This window comes from Zeus faber (genome assembly GCF_960531495.2).
Source record: "Zeus faber genome assembly, chromosome: 16".
NCBI lineage: Eukaryota > Metazoa > Chordata > Actinopteri > Zeiformes > Zeidae > Zeus > Zeus faber.
The window spans coordinates 22,367,198-22,386,147 of NC_137202.1; the positions used below are offsets into that span (position 1 = coordinate 22,367,198).

General features: G+C 44.5%; 1 protein-coding gene across 1 annotated transcript in view; it reads left to right on the forward strand.

The window, feature by feature from the left end:
• Positions 1–10,386: 10,386 nt before the first annotated feature.
• fmn2a (formin 2a) overlaps positions 10,387–18,950 on the forward strand; it is a gene marked incomplete at its 5' end in the record, with an annotated part of 39,972 nt that continues 31,408 nt past the window's right edge. The window contains 3 exons of the mRNA XM_080016435.1: positions 10,387–10,564; positions 10,814–12,484; positions 15,769–15,938. Coding sequence (XP_079872561.1) covers positions 10,387–10,564; positions 10,814–12,484; positions 15,769–15,938 — 2,019 coding nt within the window. The remainder of the gene's footprint in view (positions 10,565–10,813; positions 12,485–15,768; positions 15,939–18,950) is intronic.

Here is an 18,950-nt window from a genome sequence, read left to right on the forward strand (position 1 = left end):
GGGGATTAGGGCCTCGGAGGATGATGAACAAAGAAAGGGGCATCCTGTGGTTATTTCTGTGCTCCACCGCTCAGAGATGCTCAGCATGTTTCTCCCGTGGGAGTTTTCAATGCAAACCCCTTGGTGAGGTTTGGATGCACATGCATGTGTGCGTGGGGGGATACCTGTATGTGTGTGGTGTCTTTTTTTTTTTTTTTTTAAGGATGAGCTCCACAGATGAGAGATGTCGCACTGTCGTTGAGGAGCTCTTTACAATCCACACAAGTGCAGCTCAAGATAACTGAGTAGAACATAATAGAAAAGGGCTTTACAATACATTGCAGAAGATTTATCAAAGTGCAATTGACACCTGGGGAAAAGATAACTTTGTTTTGGGAAAGAGGGAAAGAGATTCACAGTTCTTACATTTTTTTTCCTTTCTTATAGTGAGGCATGTCTCTTAAAGCTGAGATCACTTTACGTCCACACATGAATACATTATATGGATTTGACTCTCCGTCGTGGTTGCTTGATGTTTCTATCAAAAAACGGTTGTGTGCATTGCCTTTCTACTTCGATACAGCTTTCTGGTGTCTAATGAAATACTGAAGGTTATACGAGCGTGTCTTTATTTTGTGTCAGATCTGTTATTTTTGTGCAATCTATCTTTGAAGCTAAAATATTCCTCAGATTTTGAGCCAGTCAAATCATTTATTTTCTGATGATCCGAATTGTGAATATATTGTGCGGCACTACAGCCAGTCAGCCCCCTGTTGTGTTTAATGTGATTGTTGTGTTTGACACGGTGGAGACAACAAGTGCGTCAATTTGCTCAGTTTTGTTCTTTGTGGTTGAGATTTTCTAATGTTGAGAGTAATGATTATACAATAACGATGATATACTGTTTGTATAAACTTCGATATTTCTGACTTGTTACACAATGGTTGATTGTACAAAACAGACATGTTTCTATTATGGAGATGTGTGTTTTAATGATATGATACCTTGTTATTCGTTTAAAATGATTCCTCTAAAAATATATGAGTAAAAAAGGTCCTATCAATTTAATTAGGGTAGAACAATGGCAGCCTCTAGTGGCTTGTGAAAGCCCTACTATGCCGGTGCAGTCCTCCATTAATTACACAATCAAAATTCCAAGGCCACACAGGGAAGCAGGATAGTCTTCGCATCTGTGGTCAGTTTGCCACATTAACTCCTGACAGAAACCTTTGTGATTTATTTTGTCATTTTGGAACTTTTTTGGTCTTCTTTTTAAGATTCTGTACCTAAAATTGACTCAGAGCTGTCACGGTCTATGCGATGTTCATTTTTTTTTTTATTAACATACTACTCGTGAAATTCAAAGGATGGTTTCGCTGTTTTTCAACCCAGGCCATATTAAAAACTTACCACTCTGCTGCAGCTTCTCACTGTGTTTAAACACAGTCCAATGGGGCAAATGTTAAAGCCATAATGTTAATAGAATATATTTTTCAAAAACATTTTATTTAGAGCTAAGAACTGCATCCAAAGCTAAACGTTGGCTACAGTAGGTTGCCGGTAGGAAGCGGCACAACTTCCTGTTTCTAGTCTCTTAGAGTCAATAAAAACTAAGATCATAATAAGGCCTGTGTTGAAAAATGCTAACGCTATCCTTAAAAACAAAGATGCCAATTGAAAAATAATTTTATAGTTTTCCTTGTGTTTGTATTGTTTTATTCTCATTCGAAACTGAGCATGATTTTATCTTTAACTTTTTTTCAGCGTCACATTTTCTTATGAATATTGTGCAAATAAAGGTAAATGATACATAGTAGGTTTAGCAAACTGAAAAGTAAACGAAGGGCTTCAATTAGACAGAGCTATTGTATTGTATAAATCTTCAGTACAGACTATGTTCGTTAAAAATCAAAAAGTACCTTTTTGTCTGTGCACTAGTGGGTTTTCCCTCAGCTTTCAACACACGTGCTACAGTGTCATAACGCATTCTTCATCAAAATGAGCAATTTTATAGCATTGGAAATGTAAACTACCTAAATTGATGAACACAGAAAATTGATTTTGTATTTGTTACATTTCAGGTATGCAGACCATATTCATATAATTCAATAAATAAACCTTTTTTTCTGAAGAAAGCCCTGTCCTCTGCCTTGCTTTAAGACATGGACTGCCGCTTGAAGAGAGACCGTCCATACTTTCTCCGACAGCGTTCGACGCGTAGATGCTTCGCAAACATCTCCTCATATTCCAAAGCCCGTTTTTCTGCGCAGCCGTGTGTCTGAGAGATAGCGTGATGTATTCGGCATGATGACCTTATTGATACCAACCTCCCAGACATTTGGGTTGGGTGAAAGAGGCCAGGGAGGCAGAACACGTGATGGGGAACAGCCCAGTTTCATGTGACCCGTGGTTGAGAAGCGCCCGTAGGAGACGACAAACACTTGTTTGTCCTGTTTTCATCAGTCACTGCTGAGGAGGAAGCGCAGAGGAGCGTCTACCAAGTCTCATGTAAGTATGTCGTACTTACAGTATCCTCTGTGTCATTACTTCATGGAGACCTGACTAATAGGCTCAGTCTCTGGTTTATCTATGTGGAAAGTCGTACCCTTTTCGTCACTTTGATTGTTTTGTCATCGCGTTTCACTCAAAAGGAACTATTTGGGAATATCCTTTTATATGTGTTATATTAGATGTCTATACTAGGCAATTGTATTTGAATTGTTTGAAAAAATGTGATCGCCTCTTCAAAGTTTGCATTAAAAGTGAGGAGTGAGTCATGGTCAACTATCAAAGGACTTTTACCATCAATTATAGTCATGTTGTTTTGTAACTTACAGTACAGTCATTGCAGCTCACATCCTAATCATAATCAATTCTGGACAGGGAATTTTACAAATATATGCTTAAATGTACTTATAAGACGCCACCAGAACTAGTCATGGATGCAGGCGTGCTGTGCAGTGGGGTTATTAAGCAAACAAATGTCTCAGCTACAATAGGACTTCTGTCTGATAACATTTACCCCAGATCTCCAAAAAAAGCTATTTACCAAAGTATGTACAAAATATTTCCATAAATTGCCATGGCCAAGACAGCTCATGCCACGGCAGAAGCGTCGCCTCGCAGCACTCTACCGAGTTCAGTAGTTTTATAATCAACTTTTAACAATCTTTTATATGTTTGTATATGTATGTATCAATGTTTTAAACATTGATAAAAAAATATTTTGCATACAGCACCTATGTGATTTTAGGCATTTAAACATATAAACATATTTTATATTTAGATTTTATAATTGTGTACATTTACACACACACACACACACACACACACACACATATATATATTTATATACACACATACGCACCTTTTATGTGTATGTATGTTTATGTGTTTATTTATTTGATGTGCCATTATGTGGGGACAGGCAATGACACAGTTGACCTGATTACCTTAAAGAAGCAGTTTCAGGAAAAATATCAACAAAAGTCGTTTTTTTCCTAACGGCCAAGATTACCTGCGGGTAGCCTCAGCGGTGGGAGCTTCAGGTTATTCATCCTCCAGAGGCCGTGGTGAGCGTTCCGTCTTGGACCGGCAAGGGAGGTTTTCATTTACCTGGCCGAAGGTAGGGCCACACCGCCGGCGCAGATGGGCTGCGGCTCGGCTCCATCCGGCCGCAGGGGGCGGAGCGACCACCGGCGACGAGCTCACGGCTTTTGTGTCGTTTCTGTATTTCTGTTTCTAACGTTCTATTTTAGTTTCTATTTTCTATAACTTCTTTATCGTACAGCACCTTGGTACTCTTGTTTTATAAATAAAATCTGTTTACTTGCTGAGTTACTTCACTGAGCAGACGGGCGACAGCCGATAGGAGGGCTGCGGGAGACTGATAGGAGGGCGGCGGGAGACCGATAGGAGGGCTGCGGGAGACCGATAGGAGGGCTGCGGGAGACTGATAGGAGGGCTGCGGGAGACCGATAGGAGGGCTGCGGGAGACCGATAGGAGGGCTGCGGGAGACCGATAGGAGGCCTGCGGGAGACCGATAGGAGGGCTGCGGGAGACCGATAGGAGGGCTGCGGTATGGCTGACAGGAGGGCTGCGGGAGACCGATAGGAGGCCTGCGGGAGACCGATAGGAGGGCTGCGGGAGACCGATAGGAGGGCTGCGGGAGACCGATAGGAGGCCTGCGGGAGACCGATAGGAGGCCTGCGGGAGACCGATAGGAGGCCTGCGGGAGACCGATAGGAGGCCTGCGGGAGACCGATAGGAGGCCTGCGGGAGACGGCTGACAGGAGGGCTGCGGGAGACCGAAAGGAGGGCGCGGGAGACGGCCGATGGTAGACTGCGGGAGACGGCAGATAGGAGGGCTGCAGGTATGAGGTGTTTCTGGAGCCAACCCGGAAGTCAGCATCACCCATTGGTCGAGGGAACCACCCCGGATAAACCACTGGGATTTTCCCTTCGGAGTATTGCAGAAAATGAGCTCTGTGGCAAACAAAGAATTATGATACAGGTGTAGTGTGTTTACTTAGCAAAATAAACTACCTAGAAAAAACGACACAACTAATCTTGCCATCTGTCCATTAAGATAAAGAATTGTCTTTATTAGAGAAACATAAAATGTGTTCCTTATTTTATCGATAGTTTAAGGGATGTTTTTCATTTAAAAAATAGCCTTATCCTGAACAATTACGCAGCGGTCCGGTTAATTTTCGAAGGATCAGCGCCATTGAGAGCATATCTTCTCTCCTATTTGCTGTCATCCGGCGCCCGGCACTGAACATTTACATTAAACTGAAGTCTGCTGAACTTTCCTTGTCGCTGTGAAGACGTGAGATCGTCGCCAGACTTAGCTCCGCCCCGACCAGCCGGATGAAGCCGAGCTCAGTTTGAAATGCATTTCGCTGTGCGCATGTTCTGCTGTGATTTTGAGGGCTGGGTTTTTTGCTGGGTCAGTGTTTTTGCTGTTAACGAGCTGCAGCCTCAGCAATTGTTGTGGCCAATTGTTCGGTGCTTTTGCTGAATATTGGTTAGCAAGTAAGCATTCAGGTATTTACCGGGTAGCGTCTGATAACCGGTTGCGGTGTAATCGGCCTGTACTGTAGCGGTAGCACATGCATGGCTGCTCTTCAAGTAGAAGATTGTCACGCTGAGTGCCCTGCATGTCTCGGTGTGGCCCACCTGAAAGCTGTGTTATTAGACACTGCTTGCATGAACTGCGGCATTCATAGTCCCCATAGACAGCCGTAGTGTCAGTTTTATGATCAGGAGGAGGAAGAGACAACTTATTTTGGGTCAAATAAGGGAACTGGTTCACATTCATTGACCTGAAAGATGAGAAGATTCTTTATTTCTCACACACACACACACACACACACACACACAGGCCTGTGAAATGAGTTCTCTGCTTTAAACTCGTGACCCGGGACCAATTACAAGTGTCCATCACTGGTCAGACGACGATGTTCTGCATGTTTTTGGTCGGGGTCCTTCTGATGTTACATGGAAGAAACATCATGTGACCACAGGGAGAACATGCAAACACCACACAGAAAGGCCCTAATCGGGAAATAACCTACCGGAGCACGGTGCCCCTTCTTTCTGTGAGGCAGCAGTGCAATGCGCTGTACCACCATACCCACTAGAAGATGCATACTTTCATGTTCCAATTTCCATGCATCAAAGGAAGTTCCTGGGGTTTGCCTTCAAGGGCAAAGCCTATCAGTTCAGATTCCTTCTGTTCAGACTGTTGCTGGATCTGGATTTTCACCAGCTGTATGGCAGCCTGAGAGGGTGCTGTGAAAGACATGGCACATACACTTTCTCACATAGGGAAACTTGGTCTCAGAGTGAACTACAGTACAGCTACAATTATCTCACCCCAAGCCAGTAGGTAACCTTTTTGGGGATGGCACTAGACTCTCAACAAAGGAGGGCTTTCCCGTCCCCAGGACGTTCTGTATTTTCACTGCAGCTTCCTACGTGATCCCGTTGGGCCTTTTATCTCTACGTCCCATTTAGGTGTGGTTCAGTGGTCTGCATCTGGACCCAAGGTCGTACAGAAACCGGTCAGAGGGTGCAAGAACTGCTTCCAGGCCCTGAGACCCTGAATTAGGAGGACCTATCTGGACCAGGGTGTTCTTTTGGGGAGGATTCCATTACGTCTGGAGCTGTTCATAATGGATGCTTCACTTCGGGGGTCGGGAGCAGTTTGGCAACACAGGTCTGTCAGGGGAACTCTTTTGCTGGAACTCAGGGTGAGTAACCTGGCTCTACCTCGTCTTCTGAGCTTCAGACACATACTGCCAGATGCAATTATGTGGCAGACTTTCTGTACCGACAGAAGCCACCCCCAGGGGAGTGGAGACTCCACCCACATATGGAAGAAGAGATCTGGGCCGATTCGGTAGAGCAGAGGTGGAAGTGTTCGCCTCCGAGAGAACGACACACTGTCTGTTCCCTTTGTTATTCTCTGACAGAGACATCCAGCCTACTTGGTCAGGAGGCCCTCACCCACGCATGGTCAGACAGGCTTCTACATGCCTTTCTTCCGAGCACCCTTATTTTTTGCAACCCTGAACAGGGTTTGGCAGAGCAACCACGGACTCCTGCTGGTGGCTCCAAACTGGCTGGGGAGATTATGGTTTCCTGTGCGCTCAGACTCCTCAATGAGGAACTGTGGGCCCTCCGTGGGGAGGAAGGATCTCTTGTCACAGCTGGAAGGTCAAATATGGCATCTCCCAGGTGGCTGCAGCTTGTGGTCTGGCCCAGACGTGCTCCTGATATTAAGTGATCAGGCAGTTGTTCAGACCATACTTAGCTCTCGGGCGCCCTCCACCCGTTCACTTTATGCCAACAGGTGATGACTATTTGGAGCTTGGTACGAAAACCACAGTGACATCCCAGAGCGATGTTCGGTACCAGTAATACTGAAGCTCCTACAGTCTCCACTGGAAGCCAGCAAATCCGCCCTCCACCATTAAGGTTTATGTTAGCAGCTATTTCAGCACATCACACCAAGGTGGAAAATCAGATGGTGGGCTCACACACTCTGATTACTCACCTCCTCGGCGAGGTCAGGCGGCAGAATCCGCCTCACACAACACGAGTACCCCTTTGGGACTTGCCAGTGGTTTCTGAAGCCCTGTGCCGGTCCCCTTTTAAGCCCATCGAGGAGGCCGAGTTGAAATGGCTGTCTATTAAGACAGCATTCCTTCTTGCCATAGCATCAACATGACGAGTGGGGGGGCTTCATGCTTGATCAGTTAGCCCAAGATGCATGCGCTCGAACCCTTATGACTCAGGGGTCACGCTGTGGCCAAACCCCTCGTTCCTCCGGAAACGGTTGTCTCCCCTTCATGTGAATCAGACCATTGAGTTATGTGCTTACACCCTCCAGGGCCAGGAGGGTGGGGGAATGGAGAGGCAGGAGTGACTGTGCCCAGTGCATGCAACAACATGGCGGAAACAGCAAGCCTTTGTAGGTCCAATAATCTTTTTGTTTGTCATGGCGGATGCAGTAGCGGCCGAGCCCTGTCAAAACAGAAACTGTCCCAATGGATTGCCTAGGCTATTATGCATGCCTATGGGTCTAAGAGCCTACCTACAGTATACCTGAAATGCCATTTTACTGGTGTGTGTCCAACTCATGGGCTGTCTGAGGAGGGGTACAGTTGGGAGACATTTGTGGCTGTGGCTACCTGGTCTTCACCATGTACCTTTGGCCACTTCTACAGGGTCAATATGCCGGTTCCTCCTGCTGTTGCTGCAGCGGTCTTGCCGACATCTTTATAGTCATGAGATGGTGAGTTCCTTGTGACCATGTAAGTAAAAGCCATCCAGTGCATAAAGGCAACATCTCTGACTGTCAGTAGGAATGAAATAGAACGAGAGTTACGGCTTAAATGTACCAGGCACGTTGGCGAAGCGTATGGGCACGGTGCATGGTTTTTTAATGGCTCCACCGGTTACGTGGTGAAACGTCCCAGGTGTGTTGATGTTGTCGTAGAGAGAGGAAACAACAGTGATTTAAATCTTTTGTAACCAACAGTTTTGGTACGTTAGTACGTTTTTGTCTCAAATACTAACGCTAACACTAAAGCTTTTATTAGTTATTGTGTGAAAAATCTAAAACAATCTTTGTCATTCTGCTTGTTCAAGATTAACTTTATTGTCCGACAAAGTGGAAACTTTGGCCTTGGTTTCACCCATGCTGCAGCAATAAAAAAATAAAAATAAAATAAAAAAACATAGATTTTAATAAATGAAGAACATAGAGCAAGGTTCCTAAAATATATTGACAAACAGAAAAAAAACACACCAATTAAAGCAAAGATCTTCACAAACACCTTATTAAAAACAAAGATCCTCCTGTGTCCATCCTGGCCTCGTCCTTTTTTTTATCCACTGCTATTAAAAATCTTTATTGACACAGGGATAAATAAATATTCAAATCGATTTAATCTGCAACAAGAGACTCTGAAACTCCTCCCGAGGGCATTACAACATGTTGATCATGTTTAGAGTGTCTCACAATATGTCCTATGATCTCTGCATACACTTTAAGTTAAACATTGTCTTGCAGTTATCCAGATAAAAGGTATTAAAACATGTTTTTAATAGTAGTCTGCCATAAATAATTAAATGTGAGCTACCACTGTAATTGTCGAAATTGGTGAGTGGGACATGGTTATACTGTATCGCATTACTTCTACGTAATTACATACAGTGGTGTAGTGCAGGGTTTACGCAGGTATACCTACTTCTTGTTCAGTCTGCATTGCGTAGACCACTTCTATATCCCCTCCGATGCGCATCATTCCAGTAGTGTCCTGCAATAGCCAAATCATAGAGACAGCCTGAGCACATGTTCCCTAAAATACACCCACTAAAGTGATTATCTTCACATAAAGAGTGGCTAATTATGTAGTTGTCTCGCCCTACAGTCTGTGGGCCAGTATCGATTGCTCTTCTGTGGCTAATGTTAATTCTATAATTATCATTACTCCCTGAAGTCAAGCAGCAGAAGTTATGTGACAGTTTTCAAATACTGCAATTTTGGGTGAACTAAATATGCAAGAGTAGTCTTTAATGTCACTTTATAAAACAGGAAGTTAATCCTTTGCTGGATGGGCCGCTTAAAACAAAATATTTTTGGGAAAAATGTATAGAGTATACCCACATCTGCAGGCACCACTACACCACTGATTACATACTGTATATGTTTGTTCTTTGCTCAACAAGGTATCTGGTGCAATGTATACTCATATAAAACACATTTAAATTGATTTCATTATTTGCAAAAACATTTCTATTTGGTTTTATCTTATGTATCTTATGTTATGTTATTTGGTTTTATCTTACCGCATGTGAATGTGGTTCTATGAATTCCACATGTCAGTCAGAATCTTGGTGAGACGATCCTGAGGGCGGCGTCCTCTGCGATGATGCAGGCTTCTATAGGGGCGTCATCCCAGGACAACAGGTGACTTTGTTGGTAAACACACTGAACCTGCGCAGACGTGAGATGGAGAAGATCCAGCAACTCTGACGGTCACTCGGAATGAAATATAACCAGTTACATGTGTAACTCTCGTTTAGTCGACTGGAATTAACGTAATTTCCCTCTGGATTAATAAAGTATCTATCTATCTATCTATCTATCTAGAACCAGTTATCTAACCTATATCTATTAAAAAAATAGAAATACATTCATGCCGTGTAAACGTCCCTTTCAGATATATTTCTTGACTGAGAGATTGCTGCTGTTTTGTTGTATTTATTATAGACTTTGCCCCCATTGTAACAAAATGGGATTGTTAAGATAATGTTCCCTTGTGTGTGAGTGTATGTGACTTCCAGATGACCCAGCTTTTTTTGCTGTCACACAGATGTATATTCACAAGGTGCAATCATGCATCATGTGCTTACACACGCACACACACATACTCAGAACACATGAAAACACAAACAAGGATCTGTTTAAAATGACAGTGTTTGCTGTACTATAAAAATTCTTGAAATTATTCGACAGTTAACACATAAATTATGCGCCCAAATGCTTTGATGCATAGTTGTTCCGTGTTTTGATTGTTTATTTCATTGTGAATCAATTGTGTGCCATTAACTTGTGCTTGGATGCTTTTTTAGTCCTCAAATTGGTTTGTTTTTCAGCCACTCTTAATAAGCATCACAGAAAAAGAAAGTGTGTGGCATCTTGTGAGCTGATACCGCAAGATGCCACTTCTCCTTCTAATTCATGTTTCTAGAGTTTTACTAAGACAATGTTCAATAAACTCAATGAAACAATGTTCTCTGACTATGTTCCATTTCATGTGCAGTACTACTTTTTGTTTCATTTTCATTCAGCCACTCTAATAAATCTGAGAGGGAACTTGGAAGTCACCATGCAGACCATCAAGACGGTGGAGACCCAGGTGCCCTTCCTCAAGGAAAGCTTCTTCACCACCACCTTCAAAGACCGGAGGAAGAGCAGTGTGACCAACATCCTCCGCAGACAGCAGCACTCGCTCCTGCTTCCCATTCAGCAACAGCAGCAGCTCCATCAGCAGCAGCTGCAGAAGCGTATTGCAGAGCAGCGGCAGCGTCCTCAGCCTCTGTCTGAGAGGGAGCGGGGGGGGCCACAGCATCGCCTCCTGGCTCGCTCAACCAGCAGCCCGTTATGCAAGACGGCCGAGTGCGCAGCGGCGGCGGCAGACGGGGGGAGGAGGGATGAGCGAGAGAGAGGATCGGAGCAAGGGAGGGGGAGGGGGAGGGAGCCCGTGGATGCCAGTGCCAGCCCCCCCCACATAATCGTCACTCCGGCGTCGGCAGCGTCGGCCGAGGCAGCGTCCTTCCCCGCCAAACGGTGGGGATTAGGGCAGCCGAGCCAGAATCCGAGCGACAGCAAAGGAGCGCCGGCAGCCCAGGCGCAAGTTCAGTCTAGCCCGCCTCGTCCCCAGCAGCATGGCCTGATCGCCAAGGGGGTCCGCCTGCTCAGGAACATGGGGAACCAGGAGGCCAAGCAGAAGAGAGGCGGAGGTCCCGGTGGGGGAGTCGGGGACGCGCCTTGCGACGTCGTTCCGGCCGACATCAGGGAATTGGACAAAAAGTCAAAGAAGTCCCAGAGTAAGATGGGAGGCGACAAGAAGAAACCTAAATCAGAATCGAAGAGTTCGGTGTTTTCCAGCATGAGGATCAGAAAGAGTTTCTCCAAAGCCAAAGGAGAGGGAGTCTTGGACGGTGGCAGATCGAGCCACGTCGATCAAGCGGTGGCAACCCCGGAGGCCAGTCTCTCAGCTGACGAGATGTGTATGTCAGACGGCGAAATGGACCAAGGCGAACCAAGAGGCGGCAGGCGGTCCGTCGTGGATGAGGACAGCAGGAAAACCAGCTCGGGGTCGGATGCTGACCTCTACAGCTTTCACTCAGCGGTGGCGGAGCATGAGGATCTGCTGTCTGACATCCAGCAGGCCATCAAAGAGCAGCGTGGAGCTGATGAGGGGGTCGCAGAAAGGTTGACCTCTGAAAAAGGTAAATATGAGGCCCCTATAACGACTGACCTGGAGGTGGCAAAGTCTGCCCAGACTGCTCTACCAAACCTGCAAACTGCAGGGGAAGACCAAAGTTTAAAAAGCAGGAAAATAGAGAGTGAGAGACCGATTGTACCCATCTCAAGAAACTCATCCGAACCGGGGTCCCCAAGTGAGAGTGGCCCCTCATCATTGGTCCCGGACACGGACATGAGCAGCGGCAGCCTCTTCCCACAGACAAACAGCACGTATAGTTTTCCCGACACCAACACCTCCTATGAGAGCGCCGACGGATCCCAGGATGAGCTGGAGAGTCCGACCGGACCCAGCGACGGAAAAGTGGCGACGCAGATCAAAACTATCTCTGTGCCCAGTGTACTTTTAATTCCGGCGGGGCCGATGGGGCCGCATAAGAGCGCTAGCAGCTTGGACCTGACAATGGACAGGGAAGACGAGGAAGATGGTAGGCTGAAGTTCCTGTCCCTGAGCAGACGGCTGAGCAGCCAATCCATTAGCCAGCTCAGCCCAGAAGGCCCTCACGGCTTCAGTCCTGGAAGAAAGTCCTCCATCGCCAGCTCCACCGTCAAACTCTATCCTCCCATCCACCCCTCGTACGTGAAGACCACCACACGGCAGCTTACCTCGCCCGTTGGCTCCCCGCTCACCAGCCCTCAGGTTCCCAGGAAAATGGAGGTCGGCGCGGGGTGCGGCCGAAGTTCAGCCAAAGGCCACAGGTTGAGGAACAACAGGCAGAGGTCCTGCTCCGTCGCTGGGACCCTCTGTATGTCCGCCGACTGGTCCAAGGAGCTGGACGAGCTGAGAGCCAGCCAGGATGAAGATACGGTGTTCCAAGAGCAGGAGGCGTCAGAGAGAGGGGGCGCGGTCGGAGGCTACTGGACCCTGGGTTCCAGGAGAACGCATTCGGCGCGCAAGAACTCCAGCGCCGCAGTGTCTCACCTGGACGTCTTCTCCGGTGAGTACAACAGGTCATTCACCTGTTTCAGGGGCACTCAAACAGTATTTGGTTAAATGTAGTCTTTCATACAGCATTTCAGGAAGGTCTCAATCACAGTTTGATTTGGATGATGCCAATGGAGTCAATAACTGATTTCATTATTTGTTTTGCTGTGGGAGCCTGATGGAGAAGGTTGACTTAACTACTGCTGGATCATTATAATATCTAAATGCAAAACCGTCCTTTTTTTCCCCATTGATACTACCCCCAATGAGGTTTAAATTCTACTATTGGCCAAAACTCCAAAATATTTCCTTGTAGAAAAAGCAGGCTTTTACTGTGAAATGCTGTCGGTTAGGTCATCATCTAATCCTATTATGTTTGGGAATCCCTGGCTGGATGGCTGCTTTGTCCTTTGGCTTTCAGTGCCGTCTGTAACAGAGATCAGACCATTATGCAATTACAGTGGGAAACGAATAGTTTAATGGCCGCTGAACCGTTGTAGTCATTAGTGGAGTGTAACCCTAACCCTAACCCTAACCCTAACCCAAAATTATGATTTGCCGGAATAAGGGCACATCAGCAAATAACGGACAAAGGCAGCTCAAGTTATTTATTGTGGAGTATCTTCACAACAATGGCCGTCTTGTTGGAAAACAATGTTGCTCTGTGCAATTGAGTGTCAGGGGCTCGGCCGCTCTCCACTGTCTGCTCATCAATCACAGCACACTACTTAGGACGCTCACACACATGCACACAAGCATGCACTTTCGCTGCGGGCGCGCACACACACACACACACCCACACACACACACACACACACACACACACACACACACACACACACACACACACACACACACACACACACTTATGCATGCACTCAAGAGTGCACAAATAGAAAAAACTACCACATAAAAAATAGACACATAGACATAGTTATACAAATACATGTACAGATATTCATAATATGTATATACATGTATTTATTGTGTTGTTGGTTGTGTGTATGTATATATACATACACAGATTCACACACGTAGACACACACACACACACACACACACACACACACACACACACACACACACACACACACACACACACACACCACACTCCTAAAACGCTAATCCGAGGTGACAGTGTATCTGCGTGACATAAATAAAGTGTGATATGAGGTCCATTCACATTTCATCAGCTGAGTTATCAGAAGCCTTAAAGTCAAGGTGCCTGGAACCGGCTTTTCTTCCTCCCGCTTTCTCTCTTTTTTTCCGTGTCTCGAACTCAAATGACTTGCGTTTCGGCTGCAAATGAATCCAGCGGCACATGTGATATTGATCAGTTCGGTTTAAAGCTCGGCAGACACAGGACGGAAAGAAATACACAACGAGGACATTTTCCCAGTCTAATAAGACGAATGTTCAATTCAATCATTATTTTGGCATCGGTGGGTTTTTTCAGAAGAACTGATTTGACCCAACCCCACAGAGCAGTATAGTATGTTTAGTTGCTGTGGTTATTTGGAAAAATATGTTGTTGTTTTTTTGTTTTTTAATTTCAGTAATTGAGGCACATCTCCAATGCCTAAAGAGTTTATATAAAAGAACACATTGTTCTTGAAAACAGGGCCTTGCTATTTCATTTGTAAGGGACTTTAAATATCTATCCCTCTAAAAAAAAAATCTAAAAATCTAAAAATAATAATAAAATCAATCAAAAATAAAATAAATGATCGATCAATCATTTATTTTATTTTAGATTTTTTTATTTATTTAATCTGACAGCATTAGAACTGACTGCTCTAAAGTTCAGCCGTTTCATGGATTTTGGGGGATGAAATGAGTTCCACATTTTATTTGCTGTTCCCGTCTCCCACAGTTACTCCATCGTCAACGTTTTCCCCAGACTCTAACGCTGATTTGTGAAAAGCAGGAATGTCTCTCACGGGGGATCCAACCGTCCTGCTGGAGGATTTGAAGATTATCGCCACGATTTTCTACATTAATCCTTGACAGCTCTAATTTCCATTTACTCGCCCTCCATCACAACAACCTCCTTATTATTTATTTTACTATTCTTGCTTCTTAGTAGTGCAAACAGAGGCTGATGCACTGCAAACATATACATGTAAAGAAGTTAAAAATAAAAATCATGCATACTTAAATAGATAAAATCAATGAAATAATAATAATTTGAAGAAATTAACCGTAAATTGGGACAGATGCTTTCAACCGATTAAACAAGAAAAAAATCTTGGTAGAAATGTGTCCTATGGTCTAATGATTCAAACAACTTGAACATTAATGTCTTCTTTCACAGAAGACAGCATCAAAAATCATCTTTCTCTTTGGAAAGGTTCTCTTTTTTCCCCTAAAGTATCTGTCATAACAGTTATAAGACATTTAATGCTAGTTGAAAATATTTCATATGATATGTTATTAAATTAATAAAATACAAATATTAAACACAACTTATTAACTTGCCTCCTGAATAAATTTGCCATCGGTGTATTCTCACCCGTAACTTATATACGTATAATTAGCACATGAAGCCTTTTCCTTTTCCAGGCGTGAACGGAGTTTGCAGGCGTAGGTGTTTAATTAACACATCCACGGGAGAAATGTCATGGATTTGGTTTTGAACAAATTGAAATCTAGTGTATTTGCGTTTGCTCACCGGCTCGCCTCGTCACATCGGTTAGAAAAGATGTGTAAACATGAAAATGCAATACGAAACACCACGTAATTTGACTGGAAAAAACAACTGTACCTTACTTGGTTTCTATCTGACGACACATCTGAAATAGCACACGAAAGAATACTTCAGTTTTAGTATGCTTTGTATACTTGCTGCCAGAGTTATAGTATAATGTATATACTGTATACATAGTTCATACTTATGTACTTTTAAGTGTACTAAAGTAGAGCAGGAATCAAATGTTGTACATTAGTACAGAATACTACGACTTGTAGTTCTAATGGACAACTCGTAGATTTACTTTAAAATGATCTCTATTTATTATGCTTCTTTTTAGTTTTCCGTCTGGGCTCTGAGACAGGAGGCCACCTCTGTTTGTTTTTGTTTTTTTGTTGTTTTTTTTGCAGTACCAGAGTAGGTCTTTTCCCACCTACTGGGTTCAACTACTGCATATTTTTAGTTAATGCTATTCGCCTTCTCATTTATCTCCCTTTTTTCGTTATCACTGAAGTCTCCCCTTTGCATCAAAACATAGCCACAGCGACACTGTGTTACAGTCTCGTCTAATTTTCTCTCCTCTCTTTCTCCCTCTCCTCCCCCTCTAGGAGGGACTCTGGTGGAGAGGTTGCGTACGCAGCATGGCGAGGGCTCCACCGGGGCGGAGGAGGCCGCGGAGCTGTGCTGCCGCATGTTGGCCCTGGGTCTGCTGCAGCCGTTCAACACCTTGAAGGAGCTGCCAGCAGAGGGCGCCATGCCCGCCTCGCCCGCTTTCAACGTAAGACCTTTGCATAAGCGTCGCACATATCAAATAGTGCTGCAGTGTTTTAATCATCGTCACTTGGGATTAATGCTGATTTGAAGTTTCCACCACGCTCATTAAAGCAACTGCACAAGGCTCACTTAAGCTGCTTTCACACATGCACTCCGGACAATATCCGGATAATCAGGTCTGGACATTGTCCGGAGTCGCCCTTTCACACATGGAGCTCACAACCGGAGATTCTCCTTGTCAGACAGGTCTACACCACCTGGAAATACTACAGTGTGTTAAGGCAAGGGGCGGAACCTGGGTACAGCGTGCAGGAGGCAGGACGTGATGCAATGATGCACCGACATGTCTTTTTTGGCGTCGATACTCCATGTTTTTTGACATAATATAAACGAAATCGTGTAAAGGTATATTAAGGGAAGCAGAAAGGATCACGAAGCAGCTACGCTCCGTGCCCGAAGATTTACATGAAGGTAAATAACTGGCGCATGATAGTGACGTCATCAGCGCGGGACACACTCACTCACTCACTGTGATGATCCGGACAATCACCTGCTCTGTTCACACATGGGCTCATTCGGACATGAAGCAGACTTTGTACTGGGGTGCTGGCCGGGTTAAAGTCCGGGTAATGTCTCCAAATGATTCCAACATTTGCGTTGACACATGCAGGACACGCAATTATCCGGGTAATGTCCGGATAATTTCAGGTATTTAAAGCTGTGTGAAAGCAGCTTTACATAAATATAGTATAAGTTTATCTTCTCAGAAACTTGTGTTTTAACGATAGTGCATATGTCGCTAATGGTTTTCATTACACGATATTACATTAGGTAATTTAGCAGAGGCTTTGTCCAAAGCGACTTAAAATAAGTAAATTTTGTCACGGTATCAAACCACTACATAACCACAGTCACATCTCGGCCTTCTCTAGGAATAAGCAAGCAGCATTGTAGAGTTGATGAGAGAATATAAAAATGTACTGTATTTTTTGCCATTGGCATGTTTTTATCATTGAAGTTGATAGGTTTCAACACATTTAGATGCTATAGCCAACATTACCTTACGATTTCATATTTTTTCACATACATCTTATATGTTGCCTTATCGTATATGCGCATTTTGTTATTTTCACTTCACATATTGGATTTATTTTCTACTTCCTCCTCACGGTCAAGCTTCTTAACTTCCCTCTATACTATATACTATGTGGGGCTGTTTAATAAAGTTGTTCCAGCGTTGACGACTCCTGGACGGAAAAACAGAAACACCTCAGTGAAGACAGTCCCCAAAATGACTCTGGCTCAAAAGGTCTGATGGGAAAAGGGTCCATATATGATAACGGCATCAGTACAAGCACATTGAGCTCATTTTAATAATATTTTTGCATCTTTCCAAACACTCCGTCGAGCGGTCTAGAAGTGTTATAACGCCAATAACAGCAACAGCACTTTGACTATCTACAGTGGAAATCTATCATCCAAGCCAGAGTCAACAACATTTCCCCCCTTTTATTGTTCCCGAATTTCCACCTGGGGATTAATAAAGTCTTATCTTACTCGATTTCCTCAATATTTCATTCTCTAAAATAAATAAAAGACACGTGCTTCTAGCCAAAACAGCCTTAAATGTGAATAAGACCTATCAGTCACCCCGACCAACTCAGACATACTGGACCCCAGATCAGTGCGATGGATCAGAGGGTAGGATTCACAAGGGTTTGGAGAGCTCTTTGTTGATGATCCCTGACGATGAAGATAAGGCCTGTAGTCGTCCTGAGCTGCTTAAAACGTAACCAACATAACAAAAATTTAAAAAAATCGATTGTCCGAAGAAAATGCATTAGTCGCTCTCGATTAAGGAACACAAGGTTAAAACGGGACAGTGATGAAGACGAGGGCTCTTCGTTCGCGGCGCCGCAACGTTTCTATCAAATACTGCACCCGGCCCGATGCGACCGGGAACCCGCTTATCCTTTAAAGTATCCTTTTAAGTAAATTCTTTGAGGGGATCCATCCCATTTAAACACACTCAGTACATTATCCAACCTTGACATAAGAATCTGACGTGACGTATTCTGTGGGGAGACAGCTGTGATATACCATGTGTCTGTGTAGCCTTCATGTCTATATTTAAAGTCGTAACCAAAAAAATCTCAGAGTCAAGGGATTTTATTATGATGACTATCACCCGACGAGGAGAGGTACGGATAGAAAGACAGGAAATGATTTGGCCTCCCCAATAACGTTTGGCCTATGCTCAAGCACTGTATTCTTACATCCCACCATCGCACTGTCACCACCTTTACTATCACCAGTAAATCCAGACAGATACATATTTGACAAATTCTAGGTGTGTGTGTGTGTGTGTGTGTGTGTGTGTGTGTGTGTGTGTGCGTCTGCGTCTGCGTGTGTGTGTGTGATCTCTGCAGAGGAGATTCCATTTGCTGACCTACTTTGCGCGATGTGTTGGAAGTAATCAGAGTTGTTTGAACCGGACGCTTTTTCGGATTTGTGGTTGGGCCCATGAGTGTGTCTGCATGCCTGTGCCCGCATAAACACACATTCCTACCTTGTAAGCAGGTTTGCATGCATGCATAATTATACACAACGACACACACACACACACACACACACATACGCATTTTGTACTGCGATTTTCACCGGACCTTTTTTGCATGAATGCGCTCACGATCACATGCCCCCCACACACACACACACACACACACACACACACACACAGAGAAAGACACGTACACATTCAGGCATTTCCTTGCATCATTGCCTTAATGGCAAACCATGTGACACCCATTCAGTCTCTCTCACATACACACACACACACACACACACACACACACACACACACACACACACACACACACACACACACACACACACACACACACACACACACACATACACAAACACACATCTGTGCTTGTGTAGACCATCTGCCCAACGTGTTATGTAAGAGCTCCACGTGCTCTGGGCTCCGTCTGCTATCTGCCTCAGCCAAAAG